Genomic DNA, 22,386 nt, shown 5'->3' on the forward strand with positions numbered 1-22,386 from the left:
AATACAATACAAAATATACAAAAAATTAGCAGGTAAATCAGAGCTAAGGACATAGATCAGTTTGACATGTTTCATCTCCAAAATCAATGTAAAAAGTACATCTAATATTCATGTAATACCAGTTAGATTGTTTTATATGATTACAACACATTTATAAGACACAAATAATTTATTTCATAATATCACCTATATCAAATATAAAGTATCATCTCTTAGGTATGAATTAAGAGTGAGTAGAAACTTTATCATCTCAACAAAAAAAGTGATTCACAATAAATTGATCCATTGATAGATATCCCAGAAACCATGCAAAGTATCTATATACAAAGGATTAATCCTTTGGTTTTTAATATATACTGCTTTAAGATGACACTTTAAGTTCATCGAAGAGAGAAGAGCTTGGTAACATTACTTAGAATTTGATTTAAATGTATTGTCTCTTTGAAGTTCTCACTTTCAAAGTACCTAATGGTGCACTTTGCTTTGGCACCTAATTTTCTCAGCCACAGTAGTACTCACAGAATATTTTAAAATAGTTACAGAAATTGTATTGTGTGACAACTGTTATAATGAGGGGAGGTCTTATTAACATAGAGGGGGTAGAGCCCGTGGATACTATTTCTACTCCACTCCCTACTAAGGAGCTAAAAAAACACCTACTACAAATGCCAATAGTACAAAGCCAAGAAATAATTTGTCTGCATAAGAATGTGAAATATAGGGTAGCTAGCACTTAATAGTCCCATTTCATACGTGTAAGAGAGTTCTAATACATTTGTTATTCAATTCAATCAATCACACACAAACATAGCTATTTTATTTAATATTATAATCATTTTTATAATGCTAAAATTGAACTACATATTTACACACTCTAGAGAAAATACTCTACACTGATATAAAACCAAATCATTTTTATAAGTGTGTTGTTTATTTATACATAAAAAAGGATCAAAGAAGTCTGTAATTCTATAGTTACAAAGTTGGAAATTTGGATTTAAATTTCTACAGACTTGTAATTCTTCTTGCATTCAATTTTTGTGAAATGTTCCTCAATGCTCTCTGTTTATTACTGTAAATCATAGTAAAATTGTAAGTATCAAGAGGGCATGTCTCTTGACATTTATTTCAGAGTTATTATAAGGATACTGAGTAGAAGAAGAAAGGAGACCAGTCACAATTCTGCCATGAGGCTCAGGTGATTCTACTGGGAAACTATATAATTTCTAATTATCTAACACAAGTTATTGCATTAGATGCAAACAAGCTCAGTGATGTTTATTCTCGAGAGCTCACAAAACATGGGAAGAGGTCCCATTACAGAGAGAATAATTTCAAGGACTAACAATGCATTTCCAAGAAATCCTGGTCTTACAATACACATTCCCATTTAACTCAAATGATGTTTTAAAGATTCATAGAAGACAATGATTTTCTCTCCTTTATGTGAAAATAAATTTCTAGTGAAGTTCTCAAATACAGATTCAGGTTACTCCCTGTCCTATCACACCATAAGCATATCTATTCTAATAATTGTAACCTGATTCATTATTTATAACTTCAACCCTCTCAGGACAGTGGAGGGAAGTACATCATGCGTTTTGATAGCAAAGCAGGGTCCAAAAACACAAGGTAAGCAGTAAACAATCATTGCCTTAACAATTTCTCTTCAAACCTCTATGGGTTACATCTTAATTTTTTTTACCTTAATTCCTAAGAAAGTCTAGAAAAACCAAGAAAAGTAAGTTTCAGAGACACTGGAGAGTTTTGTCTGCAATTTTCCTAGATACATGGAAATAAAATGGGTGTGAGGAAGGAGGAAATGGTGCTTTTTGAGGAAAAGCCATGAGTAGTGGTACTATTTATATGCTTTGCTCTTTGTTCCCTAAGCACCAAACTTAGTAAGCTGGAATTCCAGTTCTCAGTCTGGGATCAATGATGTGATACCTATTAATGGCATTTTATTATCTTATTACAGATGCAAGTCATGAAGAAAATGGTTACAGAAAGTAACTCTTCAGTGACTGAGTTCATTCTTATGGGTTTGACAGTTCAACGAGAGCTCCAGTTGCCCCTGTTTGTCCTCTTCTTATTGAACTACACAGCCACTGTGGTGGGAAACCTGAGCCTAATGAATCTCATTTGCCTAAATTCACATCTTCACACTCCTATGTACTTTTTCATCTTCAATCTGTCCTGCATTGATTTTTGTTATTCATTTGTTTGTAACTCCACAATACTGATGAGTTTTGTTTCAGAGCAGAATACCATCTCCTATGAAGGATGCATGAGTCAGCTGTTTTTCTTCTGCTTTTTTGTAAACTCTGAATGTTATGTGCTGACAGCCATGGCCTATGATCGCTATGTGGCCATCTGTCATCCCCTCCAGTACACAACTATCATGTCCACTAAGATCTGCTGTCTGCTCGTGTTTGGTTCATATTTGATGGGTCTTGCTGGTGCCCTCGCTCACACAGGGTTTATGATCAGGCTCAGCTTTTGTAATTCAAACATCATCAACCACTACATGTGTGACATCTTCCCTCTCCTTCAGCTCTCTTGTACTAGCACCTATGTTAATGAGCTTGTGAGCTCTGCTGTTGTTGGAACAATTATCATTTTATCTAGCATCATTATTTTGGTCTCATATGCTATGATCCTTTCCAATATTCTTCATATGGCATCAAGTAAGGGTTGGTCAAAAGCCTTGGGCACTTGTGGGTCTCACATTCTAACTGTTAGCCTCTTCTATGGATCTGGACTGCTTGCATATATCAAGCCAACATCTGCTGACACTGTGGGCCAGGGGAAATATTTGTCAATATTTTACACTCTTGTGGTGCCCATGCTGAATCCTCTCATTTACAGCCTCAGGAACAAGGATGTCAAACTTGCTGTGAAGAGAACAATGAAAAGAATCACAAGCTGAATAAATAGTTGTGTTTTATAGCCATGCCCCAAGTGTGTTGCTATACCTCTCTCTTTGTCTTTTTCATTATATTCTTCTGTTTTCTTTCAATCTCTCTAGAGTCTGGAAAACATATCCACTATAATATCTTTATTCCTGCTAATAATAAATGTTACTCTTGTATTTCTAGTTTTTTCTATCAGTTTTTTTTTCACTTTCGTATCTCTCCAAGATGTTGATGACTACCAACATCAGATCAAGACCCAGTCTCAGGTTTTTCTTTATTCTTCTAAAGATAACACCTATGGCTTTTTGTTGTGTGCCTTCACTAAGAAAGGATATTCATAAATTGTGTACTTTATGAGTTTTTTCCTTGCTTGCTTGTATTTCTGAGATAATTTTTATTTTCGTTGCTTGTTTTATTTCTTTGGAGAACAAGGAGTTCTATTTAACTTACAGCGATGACATTAAAGGGGACAATTATGTAGATATAGCATAGTTGTCAAAATTTCAAGATTATTTTGGGTCCTTTAGAGGGTTTTTTCTTAGTCTAGACTATTAGTTTCACATCTATAAGAAACCCTGTATTTTATTCTAATAATATCTGATTCTTACAAGACTGAGAATTCTCTCAGTCTTCTACAACACCACAATTTTGATAAAACAGAGACAATCTGATTGCCTGATTAAATTGAGCTGAAATTGTCACTGTCTTTCTCTGATATATGGATTGGTCTATGATTGCTTTTAAAATGATACATTCTTGGCTATAGAACACAAGGTCATTTATTTCCTGTGTTGTTTATATAAAATGGATGTAGTTTGGAAGAGCAATCTATTTGCTTTGTGTGAAAACAAAACCCCAAGTGTGTTTAACTTTAGTGATAAAGTACATACATGCTTTTGCTCCAGTTTGATTCTCAGGGCCAGGAGTAGCATGTATATCTATTTTCTTACTGCAATATACATCTGGCATCTGTATAAGAATGATAGTTGTATGACATTTTAAGGCCACACATCTTATGAATCCGGGAGTAGTATCATGCCCATTGTGCATATCGTAAAGAAATGCAAATCAGGTGATTATGAAAAACCAGATAGAACTTTTATAGAGTGATTTCATAATGATTTCAAAATTTGTGATTCTGTTAAAAAATAAACTCAGCAATGATGCATATTATAGAGACAGTGCTGAGATTTAGGATGCAATTTCTAAAATACACATGTTTTTGCAGTGTACATATTAAAGTGGCACAGGCATGGGAGATTCATCTTTCTTGTGATTATGGATCATTTTTCTAGGATGGTAAGCCTGAGATTGAATAAGGTTTTCCATGGAGTCATGTTCTCTTAGGTAACTGTATATTTAAAGAGTCTATTTCCTGTGACATATTTATTTGTGGAGAAAGATGACTTAGCCAGACACACAGCAAATCAGTTAATTGTACTTATTCTATAGCATTTTCTTTTGTGTGCCTTCACAGGACCAGAATCTGTTCAGAACAAGCAGTCTTTCATGTACATGATAAGACTTTTTCTGGGGACATGAGGATAAACTTTCCGTTATTCTATTGAACACAAATCAGTCTTGTAAAACAATGAATTTGAGGGAGTTACTCACTGAAGTCTGTATGGTGTGATACTGACAAAAATATGGGAGATCTGAGTGATCCTGTATCACCAATAAGCCTAGCCCCTAATGGACAATGGTTCACTGAATATCCATCACTAACAAGAAATTTAAATCTACATAAAGACTTCTTTCCTCAGGGACCATTTGATGCCCATATTTTTAGGGTATCAAATATTATGAGCTGCTTAAATATCAGGAAACCTTTTCCACCAGGAGAGACTATTTCAGTTCTGAGGCAATAGTATAAAAAAATAGTTGCATGTGCACTTGAAATAAGATAAATCTTTAAACTGTGAATGTATTTGTGTAAGTAATATTCGAAAAGATATATGTTTGAAAATGTAGGCTGAGAAATCATTATACCAGTTAAATCTTTGCATCAATCTGAATTAAATTATTTGTAGTAAAGTTAACCATTTTAATATAATATTTTTCAAATGTGCTTAAAGTTGCCTTCTCAAGAATATAACTTATAAAAAAATTGTTTTATTCTTACTTAACATGACAAATTATATTTGTAGAAAATGACTTGAAATTTATTTACATGCACGTGTTTTAGTTGGCATGAAATATTTCTTAAGGATACAATTTTAGTTGTGTGAAACTAAAACCTAAAATGTATTTTAATAAAAAGTAAATGTTGAGTTTTAAGTTCAAGATACGAAATGTAAATACAAATTCCTTTCCAGTCAACATAGCCTGGTGGAAGACAAATCAGAACACATAGTATGGCTCAGTTCTGTAAAGTAAATTGGCTTATATATTTATGCAATTTGCTGTGCGTATAGTTAGTGTTCATATGAGTGTGTGGACAGACAAGGTGTGAATGTACATGTATGTATATTTAAATGCTTGTGGTTGATATCAGGAGGCTTTTTATCATCATTATCCCTAGATTCATTGAGTTAGAGTCTCTCATTTGATGTCTGAACTCAACAATAGAGCTAGTCTGGATAGCTAGATTGCTCCAAAATTATCCTGTCTCTGCCTTCTGAGTCCTGCAACTACAGGCAGATCAAGGTAACTACCTAGAAATTATGTGGAGGTTTGACCTCCAGTCCTCACTCTTACAAGGCAAGTGCTTTATCTATGAGTTATCATCTTAAAAAATGGGCTTATTTTTACAAGCTTAATTGCTTTAATTGATCTAGATAAATAAAATAATTTAGCATTTAAATTAACACTCAATTTAATAATATTTATAATTAAAATTATTAGCTGCACACTCAGATAAAACTGAGTTTTAGGAAACTTTCCTCTCTTTACAAACTAATTCAATTCAAAAGTAATAAGTCCATAAAAAATGAAATATTCTTCTTATCATAGAGATACAACTTTCTTGCCCTTTGATCTCAGGGTAAAAAAGTCTGCTTCCCTGTCATTTAGAGTAACACTTCTGTAGACATGCTGCATGATATGTTGTCTCACCAGGTCACAAATGAGACAGTGCTCTGTGAAATATAGCTGCAGTAATGACTGAGATCAATTCATGTAACATGAATGTTGTAAGCTGATTTATTTTTAATTAAAATATAATTAAATCATTATCCCTTTGCCCTTACCACAGTTTCTTCCCATTTCTCAATTTTCTCTTAAATTCATAGCCTCTTTATACACACAAACATACATACACAAACACATATATATTCTATATCTATTTATATCTATCCCTATCTATCTATCATCTGTCTATCCTGATGAATTTTTTCTTTTTTTTTTAAATATTATCCGATATATTTTTTATTTACATTTCAAATGATTTCCCCTTTTCTGGTTCCCCACTCCCCGAAAGTCAGATAAGCCCCCTTCCCTTTTAAGTGCTGGCTGTACTTGAAATTTCAGGGTAGATGACTTGTTATTCAATAAACAGTAGAGGAGTTTAACTGAGATGGTTATTTTTTTCACTGTGAGCATTTCTATATCTTGGTGTGGTGCCACATGCGATTTCTCCCTTACACATTAGTGTGTGAGTTAACATGCTCTTTTTCTTGTTCAAGTATGGTTTAGGTATAAATAATATTGAAATATCACAGGTGTTTCATCTCTAAAGGATTCAATGTCCCAAAATATTTACTTTTTTTTAGATATTTTTAAAGATATTTGCTTTATTTACATTGCAAATGGTATGTTCTTTCCTTGTTACCCCTCTGGAAAACTGGCTATCCCATCCACCCACCCCCTACATACACCCTCATCACCCTTAGTCACCCCAATTTCCTGACTTTCATTTCCTTATTCTGGGTAATCTAACCTTCAAAGAACCAATGGTCTCCCTTCTCATTGATGTCTGAAATGGACATCTTCTGCTACATATGTAGCTGGAACCATAGGACCCTCCATGTCTACTCTTTGGTTGGTGGTTTAATCCCTTGGAGCTCTGGGGATAGTGGTTGGTACATATTATTGTTCCTCTTTTAGGGTTGCAAAACTCTTTAGCTCCTTGGGTCCTTTCTCTAGATGCTACATTGTGGACCCAAGGCTCAGTCTATTGGTTGGCTCTGGGCCATGGGTATTTTGATCCACTTTTGAATAAGACCAATGCATTGGTTTTCCTCCATGAGCTTCATGTGGTCAGTCTATGAGTTATATCTTGGGTATTCAGAGCTTTTGGTCTAATATCCACTTATCAATAAGTGTATACCTTGTGTGTTCTTTTGTGATTGGGTTTCTTCACTCAGGATGATATTTTCTAGCTCCATCCATTTGCCTAAGAATTACACGAATTCGTTGTTTTTAATAGCTAAGTAGTAGTCCATTGTGTAAATGTACCACATTTTCTGTATCCATTCCTCTGTTGAAGGAAATCTGTGTTCTTTCCAGCTTCTGACTATTATGCATAGGGCTTCTATGAACATAGTGGAGCATGTGTCCTTATTGCATGTTAGAGCATCTTCTGTGTATATGCCCAGGAGTGGTATAGTTGGGTCCTCAGGTGCTATGTCCAGTTTTCTGAGGAACTGTCAAAGTGATTTCCAGAGTGGTTTTAACAGCTTGCAATCCCACCAGCAATGGAGAAGTATTCCTCTTTCTCCACATCCTATCCAGCATTTCCTGTCCCCTGAGGCTTTGACCTTGGCCATTCTAACACTTTCTGTATTCATTCCTCTGTTGAAGGATATCTGGGTTCTTTCCAGCTTCTGGCTATTATAAAAAAGGTTGCTATGAACATAGTGGAGCATGTGTCCTTATTACATGTTGAAGCATCTTCTGGGTATATAACCAGCCTTTCCAATTTGAATCCATTTGACCTCCTTTTGTGGTTTATTGCTCTGGCTAGGACTTCAAGTACTATATTGTACAGGTAAGGAGAGAGTGGACAGCATTGTCTAGCCCCTGATTTCAGTGGGATTACTTCTACTTTCTCTCCATTTAGTTTGATGTTAACTATTGGTTTGCTGTATATTGCTTTTACTGTGTTTATTTATGGGCCTTGAATTTCTGATCTTTCCAAGAATTTTTACCATGAAGAGGTGTTGGATTTTGTCAAATGATTACTCAGTATCTAATGAAATTATCATATGTTTTGTCCATTTGAGTTTGTTTATATAGTAGAGTACATTGATTGCTTTCCATATATTGAAACATCCCTATATCCCTGGGATGAAGCCTATTGATCATGTTGGATGATCATGTTGGATAATCATGTTGATGTGTTCTTGGTTTGGTTGGCAAGAATTTTACTGAGTATTTTTGCATCAATATTCATAAGGGAAATTGGTCTAAAATTCTCTTTCTTAGTCAGGTCTTTGTGTGGTTTAAGTATCAGAGTAAATGTGGCTTCATAAAATGAATTGTGTAGTAATCTATACGTTTCTATTTTTCAGAATAGTTTGAAGAGCATTGCTATTTGTTCTTCTTTGAAAGTCTGATAGAACTCTGCATTAATCCCATCTGGTCGTTGGCTGCTTTTGGTTAGGAGATTATTAATGACTGCTTAAATTTCTTTAGGGGTTATGGGATTGTTCACCTCATTTATCTGATCCTGATTTAACTCTGGTACCTGGTATCTGTCTAAGAACTTGTCCTTTTCATGTAGATTTTACACTTTTGTTGAGCCTAAACTTTTGTAGTAGGATATGAGGATTTTTTTGGATTTCCTCAGTATCTGTTGTTATGTCTCCCTTTTCATTTCTGGCTTTGCTGATTTGGATACTGTCTCTGTGCCCTCTGGTTAGTTGGCTAAGGGCTTATCTATCTTGTTGCTTTTTCAAAGAACCAGGTCCTGGTTTGTTTGATTCTTTGTATAGTTCTTTTTGTTTCTATTTTAATTGATTTCAGCCCCGAGTTTGATTATTTCCTGCCATCTACTCCTCTTGAATGTATTTGCTTCTTTTTGTTCTAGAGACTTCAGCTGTGCTGTCAAGCTGCTAGTATATGCTCTTTCCAGTTTCTTTTTGGAGCCACTCAAAGCTACAAGTTTTACTTTTGGCACTATTTCATTGAGTCCAATAAGTTTGGGATGTTCTAAAAAGGTTTTTAATTTCTTTCTTTATTTCTTCTTTGAGCAAATTATCATTGCGTAGAATGTCGTTCAGTTTCCATGTGTATGTGGGCTTTCTGTTGTTTTTGTTTTTATTGAAGACCAGCCTTAGTCCATGGTGACATAATAGGGTGCATGGAATTATTTCAGTCTTCTTATATCTGCTGAGGTTTGTTTTGTGACCAAGTATATTTTAAGTTTTGGAGAAGCTACCAAGAGTCCTGAGAAGAAGGTATATTCTTTTGTTTTAGGATAAAATGTTCTATAGATATCTGTTAAATACATTTGGTTCATAACTTCTGTTAGTTTCACTGTGTCTCTGATTAGATTTTGTTTCCACGATCTGTACATTGATGAGAGTGGGGTACTGATATTTCTCAGTATTATTGTGTGGGGTACAGTATGTTCTTTAAGTAAAGTTTCCTTTATGAATGTGAGTACCCTTGTATTTGGAGCATAGATGTTCAGAATTGAGAGTTCATCTTGGTTGGTTTTTCCTCTGCTGAGTATGAAGTGTCCATCCTTATCTTTTTTGCTTACTTTAGGTTAAAATCTGATTTCATTCAACATTAGAATGGCTACTCCAGCTTTTTTCTTAGAACCATTTGCTTGGAAAATTGTTTTCTAGCCTTTTACTCTGAGTAGTGTCTGCCTTTGTGCCTGAAGTGAGTTTACAGTCTGCAGCAAAATGTTAGGCCCTGCTTATTTATCCAGTTTGTTAGTCTTTGTCTTTTTCTTGGAGAATTGAGTCCATTGTTATTAAGAAATATTAAGGAGAAGTGATTGTTTCATCCTGTTATTTTTGTTATTAGAGATGGAGTTCTGTTTGGGTGTCTCTCTTCTTTTGGGTTTGTTAAAAGATTACTATCTTGCTTTTATTAATTTGTATTTTCGTTCCTTTTGGTGGTGTTTTTCATTCATTTTCCTTTGAAGGGCTGACTTTGTGGGAAGATATATTGTAAATTTGTTTTGTCACCTTTGTTTCTCCATCTATGGTAATTGAGATTTTTGCTGGGGTAATTGGGAACTTTCTGGGTATAGTGGCCAGGGTTGGTCTTTGTGTTCCCTTCCTATCTGTACCACACCTGTCCAGGATCCTGTGGTTTCATAGTCTCTGGGGAGAAGTCTGTGTGTAATTCTGATAGGTCTACCTTTACATGATATTTGATTTTTTCTCTTACTGCTTTTAATATTCTTTCTTTGCTTTGTGCATTTGGTGTTTTAGTTATTACGTGACAAGGGGAATTTCTTCTCTGGTCCAATCTATTTGAAGTTTTGTAGGCTTCTTATGCATTCATGGGTATCTCTTTCTTTAGGTTACTTTTCTTCTATAATTTTTTGAAGACATCTACTGGCTCTTTAAGTTGGAAATCTGCACTCTCTTCTATACCTATAATCATTAGGTTTGGGCTTCTCATTTTGTCCTGGATTTCCTGGATGATTTGGGTCAGGAGCTTTTAGCATTTTGCATTTTTTGACTGTTTTGTCAATGCCTTCAATGGTATCTTCTGCATCTGAGATTCTCTCTTCTTTCTCTTGTATTATGCTGCTGATGCTTGCATCTATGACTCCTGACTTCTTTCCTAAGTTTTCTATGCCCAGAGTTGTTTCCATTTGTGATTTCTTTTTTTACTGTTTCTATTTCCATTTTTAGATCCTGGATGTTTTTCTTCAATTCCTTCTCCTGTTTGGTTGTGCTTTTCTATAATTCTTTAAGGGTTTCTACCTTTTTACCTATGTTCTCCTCTATTTCTTTAAGGGAGTTATTTATGTCCTTCTTGAAGCCCTCTATCAGCATCATGAACTGTGATTTAAATCCAGATCTTGCCTTTCCAGTATGTTGGGGTATCTAGGACTTGCTGTTGTGGGAGAATTGGGTTCAGATTGTGCCATGCTCCCTTGATTTCTGTTGGTAATGTTACTATATTAGCCTTTCATCATCTGGTTGTCTCTGGTGTTAGTTGATTCTGCTGTCTCTGGCTGGTGCTTATGCCTCCTGTGGGCCTGCAAGCCCATCTCAGCACCACTGGGTGATTGACTCTCCCCTTGCACAGAGTGCTGTGTGCTTCCCAGCTCCTGGGTGCAGGTGGAGCTCGGTCAGACCATGTCCCAAGTGTTCTGCCACTCATGTGTTCCCTGAGCTCCTAGTTGTTACTTACTTACTCAGTCACTGGAGAGAAATTCAAAGTCTCAACTCTAAACCCTGGAGTCAAATCACTCCCTGAAGAGCATTTCTCCCCTGGCAGAATTGGTGCGCAGACAGTTGTGGAGCTGCCCAGCTCCTGGATGCAGGTGGAGCCCAGAGAGACCTTGTCCCAGCTCCTCTGCCACTCCTGTGTTCTCTGGGCTCCTTACTGTACCCAACATTCTCTAATAGTGTTGTTTTCAGCTTTTACTAATTGGCATCAACTAAAGTAGGCCTCAGCACATCTCCCTGGCTGAAAGTGTCTCTTGATATTCTGGCTCATAATCTTACTTTCTCCTCTTTCTTGATGTTCTCTGAGTTTTTATATTTTTATTGAATATTTTCTTTATTTACATTTCAAATGCTATCCCATTTCCTTGTTAGCATTTCAAATGCTATCCCATGTTTCTCCATAGAAAACACCTGTTCCATTCCCTCTCCTCCAGCTTCTATGAGGGTGCTTCCCCACCCAACCACCCACTCCTGTCTTGAACCCTGGCATTCCCTTACAGTGGGGCATCGAGCCTTCACAGGACCAAGTGCCTACCCTCCCATTGATAACCAAGAAGGCCATCCTCTGCTACATATGTAGCTGGAGCCATGGTTCCCTCCATGTGTATATTTTGGTGGGTGGTTTAGTCCCTGGGTGCTTCACGGGGTGTGATCTGCATGATAGATATTATTGTTCTTCCTAGGAGATTGTAAACACCTTCAGCTCCTTCAGTCCTTTCTCTAACTCTTCCATTGGGGACCCTGTGTTCAGTCCAATGGTTGGCTGAGAGCATCTGCCTCTGAATTTGTCAGGCTCTGACATTTAGGCGTCTAAAGGGATAGCTCTATCAGCTTCCTGTCAGTAAGCACTTCTTGGCATCCACAATAGTTTCTGGGTTTGGTGACTGTATAAGGGTTGGATAACAAGGTGGGGTAGTTTCTAGATGGCCTTTCCTTCAGTCTCTGCTCCACACATTGTTTCCTTATTTCCTCTGGTTAATATTGTGTTCCTTCTTCAAATAAGGACTGAAGCATCCACGCTTTGGTCTTCCTACTTCTTGAGTTTAATGTGGTCTGTGAATTGTCTTTTCATTATTGAGAGTTTTGGGGCTAATATTTTGGGCTAAATTCTCCAAACTTCAGGAGCAGAATTGTGTTGCATATAGATAAATTGGGACTTGGAAATAAAGATCAATTGTTCTCTACACTTTCACTACTTGTAGTTCTCTGTAGTGGTTTTTATTTATGGCAAAGAGAAGCTTCTGTGATGGGTGATGAAAGCTGTATATTTAGGTGGTACAAGGATAACTTTGTAGAATACAGTTAAGAATTATACTGTTTTAGTAAAGTAGTGATTTTATGTTCTGCTTTAAGATTCATAACCTCATTAACTTGGGGTTTTGGCTAGGTCTCTAGTATCAAGCATAATTCCCTCCTATTGAGCTGATCTAAAGTCCATTTAGAAAGTTTCAGGCTACCTCCTAGATATGAGGTGCTACATTTTATGTTAAGGAGTGTCTTGCCATGCTGGTCATTGTTGTGATTCATGGGGCTCACTGCTGGGTCAGACTATTGCTTGCTTCTCTTCCATGGCAACTCAATAACACTTTGTAGTACCAGGAAAGCTAGTCCTTGTGGCATAGACATTCAGTTCAGATACTGATCAATTCTTTCATGTTTGTGTTTAAAATGTGTGGTGTCTTTATCAAGGTATTTTATTTTAACTTCTGGGGTAACCAAGGGCAGCAGCAGTATCCTATATATATTTTGGAGTCTGTTAGTCTCCCTTGGTCAACAACTCAAAATGGGTTTTCTCATTTCTGGCACTGAGAATTTTGTTTGATAGCCTGTGTCCTTTGGGAGACGTATTGATGTTTTATATGTATTTTATGCTCTAAGTTTGAGATTTATTTTAATTGGAGGTTCCCTGTGTCAAAAATTATATGTGTGTGTGTGTGTGTGTGTGTGTGTGTGTGTGAATTATTCACAGTAAATTTTTTGTAAATTCCCAATTCCCTATTCCTATTTGATATAATTATAAGTAATAAATATAGTTTTAAATACAATAATTATGGAAAACCTCTGAGCTCACTTGTGTTTAATTCCTTTTCCCACTATTTTTTCTTTTATTGAAAATATTTTTTCTCATAAAATATATCCTTATTACAGTTTCCCCTCCCTCAAATCCCCACAGTTCCTCTTTCCCTCTTTTCCACCCAGATCCATTCCCTTTCTGTCTCTCACTAGAAAACAACAATTTCAAAGAGATAGTAACAAACCATATCAAAAGAAAATATAGATCTGTACCTGACAGCTGGGCTGTTCCACAAACCTCTGTGCAAGGTTTCTGCCAGGAGGAAGCTGGTCTCCCAGGAGTGTCTTCAATCTTGGGCTCAGAGGTAAACTTTCAACTTTCTCTCCAATAACTGTCTAGAGAAGGACCAACTAGAAGCACACAGGGCATGAGAACTGTGGAGCATCTAGGACCTTATCCTTTTAGTCTCCAATTCCACCCTGCAGCTGGGGCAATTCCATAGCCCAATGACCACAGGCCCTGCCAGAAGAGAGCTGGTCTCTCAGGAATGCTGACACAGGCTTACAGGTCCACAGGAGGGACAGTCTCCAGCCAGAGACAGCATGATAGTGAGAGGCAAGCTCAAAAAAGTTACCAAGAGAAATCAAGGCACCTGTCATCATCAGAACCCAGTTCTCCTGCCACAGCCATTCCTGGATACAACTTCACGCTAGAAAAGAACAATTTGGATTTAAAAATCACATCTCATGATGATGATAGAGAACATTAAGAAGAACATAAATAACTCCCTTAAAGAAATACGGGGTAACAAAGGTAGAAGCTAAACAACTAGAAGCACTTAAACAGGAAACACAAAAATCCCTTAAAGAATTACAGGGAAACACAACCAAGCAGGTGAAGGGATTGAACAAAACTATCCATGATCTAAAAAATGGAAGTAGAAACAATAAAGAAATCACAAAGGGAGAAATCTCTGGAGATAGAAAACCTAGGTAAGACATCAGGAAACATAGATGCAAGCATCACCAACAGAATACAAGAGATCGAAGAGAGAATCTCAGGTACAGAAGACACCATAGAAAACATTAACATAACAGTCAAAGAAAATGCAAAATTCCAAAAAGCTCCTAACCCAAAACATCCAGGAAATTTAGGACACAATCAAAAGAACAAACCTAAGAATAATAGGAACAGAAGAGAGCAAAGATTCCCAACTTAAAGGACTAGTAAATATCTTCAACAAAATTATAGAAGAAAACTTCCTTAACCTAAAGAGAGAGATACACATGGAAATACAAGAATCCTACAAAACCCCAAAAGAATGGACAAGACAAGAAATTCCTCCTGTCAAATAATGATCAAAATACAAAATGTACACAAAAACAGAAAGAATATTTAAAACATTAAGGGAAAAAAGTTGAGTATTTAGTCCATTGATACTAAGAAATATTAAGGAAAACTGATTGTTGCCTCCTGTTATTTTTATTGTTAGAGGTGGAATTATGTTCATGTGGTTATACTCTTTGGAGTTTGTTAAAAGAATACTATGTTCTTGCTTTTTCTAGGGTATAATTTCCCTCCTTGTTTTGAAATTTTCCATTTTTTATCCTTTGAAGGGCTGAATATTCTAAAACATACCGTGTAAATTTGTTAAAGGCAGACCTACCAGAATTATACAAGACTTCTTGCCAGACACTATGAAAGCCAGAACATCGTAAGCAGATGCCATACAGACCCTAAGAGAACACAAATGCCAGCCTAGGCTACTATACCCAGCAAAACTCTCAATTACCATAGATGTAGAAAGCAAGATATTCCATGACAAAAACATTTTGCTACATATAAGAAATACACCTCAGTGACAAAGACAAGACACTACCTCAAAGGAAAAGGCTGGAAAACAATTTTTTAAGCAAATGGCACCAAGAAAAAAGCTGTAATAGTCATTCTAATATCAAATAAAGTCAACTTTCAACCTAAAGTTATCAAAAAGATAAGGAAGAACATTTCATATGCATCAAAAGAAAAAAATCTACAAAGAAGAACACTCGCTTCTGAACATCTATGCTCCAAATACGTAAAAGAAACTTTACTATAATTCAAAGCACACATTGTATATCACACAATAATAGTGTGAGATTTCGACATCCCATTCTCATCAATGGACATATAATGGAAACAGAAACTAAATGGAGACACTGTGAAATTAACAGAAGTCATGAACCAAATGGATTTAACAGATAGAACATTTTATCATAAAAAGGAAAAAAGATAATAGCTTCTGAGCACCTAACCATACCTTCTGAAATGACCATATAATTGGTCACAAAAGAGGCCTCAACAGATCAACCATCAAACCATCTCAACCATCAAACCCTGAGAAACATCTGCAGAGATCACAAGGTGTAGAAGTCCATCTATCATCCTGAAATTAGTCATAGTGTAGAGATGATGATATGATCATTATTTGTCAGAAAATAAGATGATGATATTAGCCATATGGAAATATAACTTTTATGTGGCTGTTGTTCTATATTTGAATAATATTGTATCCTGATTGTGGTTGGGGTAGTAGCAATATTTTCAGCATTGAGTTCCACAAATCTATGCAGAGACCTGTAAACTCACCCACACAAACCTACACCCCGTTGCACACAGTGTTCCTGAAAGCTGAACAATATTTGTGGTTTAGTTAATATCATACCAATTTCAGTTTCTTAATTTTGCTATTGTTTTAACATTTCAATGTCACTATAAGCAGAAATTATGTGATAGAATTTCTATGTCACTTTAAAAACATTATGTGAATTCCTATTTAATAATTTTAAGGACCTTGTTTTGTTTTTCTTTTCTCTTATCAGTCTAAGAAATCAGCCCTTCAGTGCCCAAACACTCTGTATATGTTTACCAAGTCGTTCTTTTCTCCCTTCCCATTAAATCCACCCAACATGGCTGCATGACATCCCACAGACATGTTGTAATAGTTTATCCAGTCATCAAAAATATTCTTTCTCATTTTAGAACTTATTTAGTGTAATAAAATGTATCTCATTCATTAGTGTGTAAGCCTCTGTGTGTGTATGTGTGTGTGTGTGTGTGTGTGTGTGTGTGTGTGTGTGTATGATTAGGGGAGTCACAATGTTTTCAGCTACTTAAAAATATTCCCCTTTTATTGAAAGTTGACAAGTTTCAAATATCTATGTGGACCATTGTGAGCTATATTTGGTCAAAAGGGTACCAAAAAATGTTGAATCCTTACTATATTCTGTACATGAACACTGGTGGTTCCGCTAAGTACAGTTAATTCATGAATTACAAATAGCACAGAAGAGATGAATCTTATGTATTAACTACTTATGTAATTTTTGTTATTTACATTAATATAATTATAATATTGATAATATAAATAAAATTAATGAATAGACTATTAATGAAAGAAGCATCTGTAGTAAATAAAAATTTAATGATGTACCTTAAAATATAGTTTTCAGAAATTTTAAATTTCTGCTTATGTGTGTATTAATTAACAAAGAGTCTGTAGGTAATGACATTCGAACACTTAAATCTAGCAGTGTTTTCATGTAGTTTTAAGTTACAAGCCTTTACATTAAAATATATTCAGTGTATCAAGTTTTACTTAAAATATAAAAAAATACATATCTTTTCACAAGTAAATCTTCATGTATATGTGGAAATTTGAAGACATGTTTTTATGAAATTGTTGCTCATAAATATCAATCTTACTGATTTAACATTGTTCTATTATGGGTAAAGATTTATCTGAACAATGCAAGATAACTAAAGTGGCATGAAGTAAAGGACCATTCCAATTTTTTGTAATTTGTAAAGTATCAACGCCTAAGAACAAATTAACTTATTTGACTGCCTGATATGTATATAATTCAACCTTGAGGTGCTCATCAATCAATGCATGTATAAAGATTATGTGACATCATACACTGCATAGGTTTATTCCTTCTTTAATAAATATTATCGCAATTATTTTATTTCTGTGAAAAATTGAAAGAATTTAAAATCAACATGCTCTATGTGTGATTTACAGAGAATTACAAAGGGTACAGATGTGAACTGAGTACAATTAGTGTGGTTGAAGAGAAAAATATTGGAAGATGCAAAATAGAAAGAGCAATATGAGGTGACTATGTTCAAAGTTTATAAGATGCAACTCTTACTTTGCATAATAAATATAAAATAAATTTACTAAAATAAGCATAACAAATAAAATTTACATTAATAAAATACAGATTTTTGTCTAAAACTAATTTACTTCATTGGCAGGATCAGTGAAAATTTTAATGGTGTTAATTGTATTTACAACTTTATAAGCATATACCCTGTGGACTAGATAATCCCTGGTAAAAATATTATGTGTACTATGACAAAGTGGGATTTAATCATAGATTTTGTTTTTTCCCTTCCTACTTGGTGACCATGGAGTGTTCCTTAGTGGGGACCTGTTCCTGGATTTCTAATCAGGTCTAAAAGTTTATAACTGTCTGTGTGCTCTATTTAAGTAGTGGCTCTGGAATGATATATGTGGATTTCCTTCACCAGATTTGGGAAAATGATTAGTTACAAGTGCTATTCATATCCCAGAGTGGATCTCAAATCCTGAGACCTGTGCTATCACACTTCTACCACATAGGATTTTGTGATGACATCTGGCCATCTTTAATTGGTATTTGATGCCAATTATATGTTCTGGATAGTGGAGGTAAGATATAGAAAGAGCTGTTGAAAAAATAAAAGGTAAGTTCATTCATTCCTATTCATGTATACAATTCCTTCTGTGTGTAAAAAAGAGAGGATTTATTACATTGAAAAACAAACAACAAGAAAGAAACAACAGAGCAGTAGTACAGTGCTCGTATTCTGTTGTTACTTGTACTTATTTACTCTTTGTTGTATTGATTTCCTCTTGGGTCAAATAGAAGATAAGCATAATATTTCGAGGTGAAACATGAAATACAAAACTACCATAGCAGGGAGTGGGTAGTTACTTTAAACAAAATACTAAAGCACCATGTAGAGAAAGGATTTATATATAATGAATATATAGTTTGAACATTAAAATATGTATCATTAATGAAACCCAAACACACATTCATTACTATTTTCTCTTTCATACCTTTGTAAGCCTTTGAAAGCAAAACCTTTATCCCTCTGTGAAGTTGGGATAGAGTAGAAGAAAATATGAAGAAACAGAAAGAATATAATTAGATATTATATTATTAAAAAGATAAATCTTGAGCTACTATGGATATCATCTAAACCTGTTATCACTTATTAGCTTCATTGAGTCTTTTTGTAAGTGCAGTGGAAACCTCACACACTGTGAGGAATGAATTTGTATGACTGATGATCTACCAGAATTCACTGTTTATGTACATCAAGGAGGAACTAGGATGTATAATGCAAATAAGGAATGTGAGTTGAAGGACCAGACTGAAGAGACTGGTTTTTTTTTGTAAATGAAATCCCACTACCTAAGTTAATTAATGAATGGACATGCTTTCAAGGCACACTACCTCAATACTTTGAGGGAAGGATAGAAGAATATTATTGTAGTATTCAGATTATAAAAAAAAAAGTATGAGCTAACTCTGATTTGCGTTAATGGGAGAGTATAATATATTCAGCTGACAAAGCATAACATTAATCAATTGTGCTAAATTCTGCTGATGGTAAAATTGTGGAACTGGTCCATGCATTAATAATTGTTTTCTCTTCTAGATTTTAAATGGTAAGCATGCTGACTGGAAATGGTTCCTCTGTGACAGAATTTGTCCTTGCTGGTTTGACAGATCGTCCAGAGCTCCAGCTACCTCTCTTTTACCTGTTTCTAATAATCTATATAATCACAGTGGTGGGGAACTTGGGCTTGATCACCCTGATTGGCCTCAATCCACACCTGCACACCCCTATGTACTATTTCCTCTTCAACCTCTCCTTCATTGATCTTTGCTACTCTTCTGTCTTCAGTCCCAAAATGCTGATGAACTTTGTCTCTGAGAAGAATTCCATCTCCTATGAGGGGTGCATGACTCATCTGTTTCTCTTTCTCTTTTTTGTCATCTCTGAATGCTACATGTTGACCTCAATGGCCTATGATCGCTATGTGGCCATCTGTAATTCCACTGCTCTATAAGGTCACCATGTCCCCTCAGGTCTGTACTGTGATATCTTTTGCTGCTTATGGGATGGGGTTTGCTGGATCCTCTGCCCACACAGGCTGCATGCTCAGACTTACCTTCTGCAATGCTAATGTCATCAACCATTACTTGTGTGACATTCTCCCTCTCCTCCAACTTTCCTGCACCAGCACCTATGTCAATGAGGTCGTGGTTCTCATAGTTGTGGGTATTAACATCACAGTCCCCAGCTTTACCATCCTCGTTTCCTATGTTTTCATCCTTGCCAACATTCTAAACATCAAATCCACACAAGGAAGATCAAAAGCCTTCAGCACCTGTAGCTCTCACATCATGGCAATTTCTCTTTTCTTTGGATCAGCTGCATTCATGTATCTTAAATACTCTTCTGGATCTGTGGAACAAGGAAAAATATCTTCAGTTTTCTACACTAACGTTGGGCCTATGCTCAACCCCGTGATCTATAGTTTGAGGAACAAGGATGTCAAGATGGCATTAAGGAAATCACTGGTTAAGTTTCAGAGAAAAGACAGGTTGTAATTGGAATCAATAATCCTATAAAAAATTGGAGGATCTAAATTTTTGTTGCTATTTTAATTGAAGAGCTTTTATATGTCAATGTGTAGGTTGGTAAACTTTCTTTACAAAATATGGAAAATTTGATTTTGTTTCTGGAACTCCAGCATACCTAACAGCTTATTTAAATGATTGAGTGATATCATATAAACGATGCAATAAATACACAGGCAATTTTCATTGTTATTCTGTACTCTCTTTCCTAGGCTATTTCTCAACTCCAAAAGAAAAGTGGTATCTTCTTTTCTTTTATATTACAAAACCTGGAAAACTTTGACATGTAAAACTCAAAATGATAAATAGTAGATGCTTTCTCATTTTGTAGTAGAATCATAGTTACCAAAATTATAGGGAACTATGTAGATGACAACAAGAAGAAGTCAGATCATGTACATTGTTTTAGTCAGTTAAATTACATTCGTGTCCAATATACTGTACAGTGACTCTTGTTAACCATTTTTATATTTTAAATTTATAAAATTAAAGCTTGTGCTGAGAAGATTAATTATATTGTATGATCTGACATAATAATTATGTCAGTTGATGATTTTTTATTTTTTTCTATTTACTCACTTCATAGTAGACATCTATTGTTTAGCATAGTTTCTCATATACAGAATATATGGGATTTTATATTCAATTTCAAATAAAATCAGAAAAACTCATCAATGACATACATGACTTCTAATTAGTATTGCCAGAGTTGATAACATTTAAATACAGAACCTGATGACTTGTGCTTCAGAACAATTACATATTTTCATTAGTAATTTTAGATATATTTTTAGTATATTTAATAAAAAATAAATTGTATCTTCTGAAATATTTTAAATTTTGGATAAATTTTATAAATATTTATAGTTTGTAAATTATGTTTGAAGACTGGAGATTCACCCTCAGCTGTTACTTATCTTCACTTGATGCTCAACTCTGGCTTCCTTCCTAGTAAGCCTGGCTAGCTGGGATGTGAGCTGCTAGGGATTCTTTTTTTTTTTCTTTATTGATATATTTTTTGTTTACATTTCAAATGATTTCCCCTTTTTGGGGGAAAATACCATAACCCCTCTTCCCTCCCCCTGTTCCTCCATCTACCCCTTCCCACTTCTCTGTTCTGGTATTCCCCTATACTGTTGCATTGAGTCCTTCCAGAACCAGAAGCCACTCCTCCATTCTTTTTGGACATCATTTAATATGTTGATTATGTCTTGGGTATTCAAAGTTTCTAGGCTAATATCCACTTAGTGAGTGCCTATACCATGATTAATCTTTTGAGACTGTGCTACCTCACTTAGTACAATGTTCTCCAGCTCCATCCATTTGTCTAAGAATTTCATGAATTCATTGTTTCTAACAGCTGAATAGTACTCCGTTGTGTAAATATACCACATTTTTTGTATCCATTCCTCTGTTGAAGGACACCTGGGTTCTTTCCAGCTTCTGGCTACTACAAGTAGGGCTGCTATGAACATAGTGGAGCATGTGTCCTTATTGCATGCTGAAGAATCCTCAGGGTATATGCCCAGGAGTGGTATAGCAGGATCCTCAGGAAGTGTCATGCCCAGTTTTCTGAGGAACCGCCAGACTGATTTCCAAAGTGGTTGCACCATCTTGCAATCCCAACAGCAGTGGAGGAGTGTTCCTCTTTCTCCACATCCTCGCCAACACCTGCTGTCTCCTGAGTTTTTGACCTTAGCCATTCTGACTGGTGTGAGGTGAAATCTCAGGGTTGTTTTGATTCTCGTGTCTCCACTTCCCACAAGTTCAGCACATTACAGATGCTTGACAGCAGCAGTACAACCTTACATAGGTTAAGAAGATACAACCTAGGCCACCAGGCTCAGGTAAAAAGCACTTTGACAAACAGCCATCTCTCCAGATCAAACACAAAAAAATTCATCAATGTGCTGTATGACTGATATCTTATTCTATGAGTTTGTCACAAAATATAATTCTTTTTTTTTCTTTTTTTTTATTCGATATAATTTATTTACATTTCAAATGATTTCCCCTTTTCTAGCCCCCCCCCACTCCCCAAAAGTCCCGTAAGCCCACTTCTCTTCCCCTATCCTCCCTCCCACCCCTTCCCACTTCCCCGTTCTGGTTTTGCCGAATACTGTTTCACTGAGTCTTTCCAGAACCAGGAACCACTCCTCCTTTCTTCTTGTATCTCATTTGATGTGTGGATTATGTTTTGGGTATTCCAGTTTTCTAGGTTAATAACCACTTATTAGTGAGTGCATACCATGATTCACCTTTTGAGTCTGGGTTACCTCACTTAGTATGATGTTCTCTAGCTCCATCCATTTGCCTAAGAATTTCATGAATTCATTGTTTCTAATGGCTGAATAGTACTCCATTGTGTAGATATACCACATTTTTTGCATCCACTCTTCTGTTGAGGGATA

At 35.6% G+C, this 22,386-nt stretch overlaps 2 protein-coding genes across 2 annotated transcripts; both read left to right on the plus strand.

Annotated features, from left to right (window-relative positions):
- Nucleotides 1–1,972: 1,972 nt before the first annotated feature.
- On the plus strand, nucleotides 1,973–2,929 carry LOC127690069 (olfactory receptor 143-like). The gene has a single exon (XM_052189624.1). The coding sequence runs from the start codon at nucleotides 1,979–1,981 to the stop codon at nucleotides 2,927–2,929; it is 951 nt and encodes a 316-aa protein (XP_052045584.1). The 5' UTR covers nucleotides 1,973–1,978.
- A 16,064-nt stretch (nucleotides 2,930–18,993) lies between these two features.
- LOC127689785 (olfactory receptor 147-like) lies at nucleotides 18,994–19,945 on the plus strand. Its single transcript, XM_052189380.1, is given in 2 exon segments — nucleotides 18,994–19,386; nucleotides 19,388–19,945. Coding segments are annotated over 2 exon segments (951 nt in total).
- Nucleotides 19,946–22,386: the final 2,441 nt, after the last annotated feature.

This window comes from Apodemus sylvaticus, chromosome 7, assembly GCF_947179515.1.
Source record: "Apodemus sylvaticus chromosome 7, mApoSyl1.1, whole genome shotgun sequence".
NCBI classification, from domain to species: Eukaryota; Metazoa; Chordata; class Mammalia; order Rodentia; family Muridae; genus Apodemus; species Apodemus sylvaticus.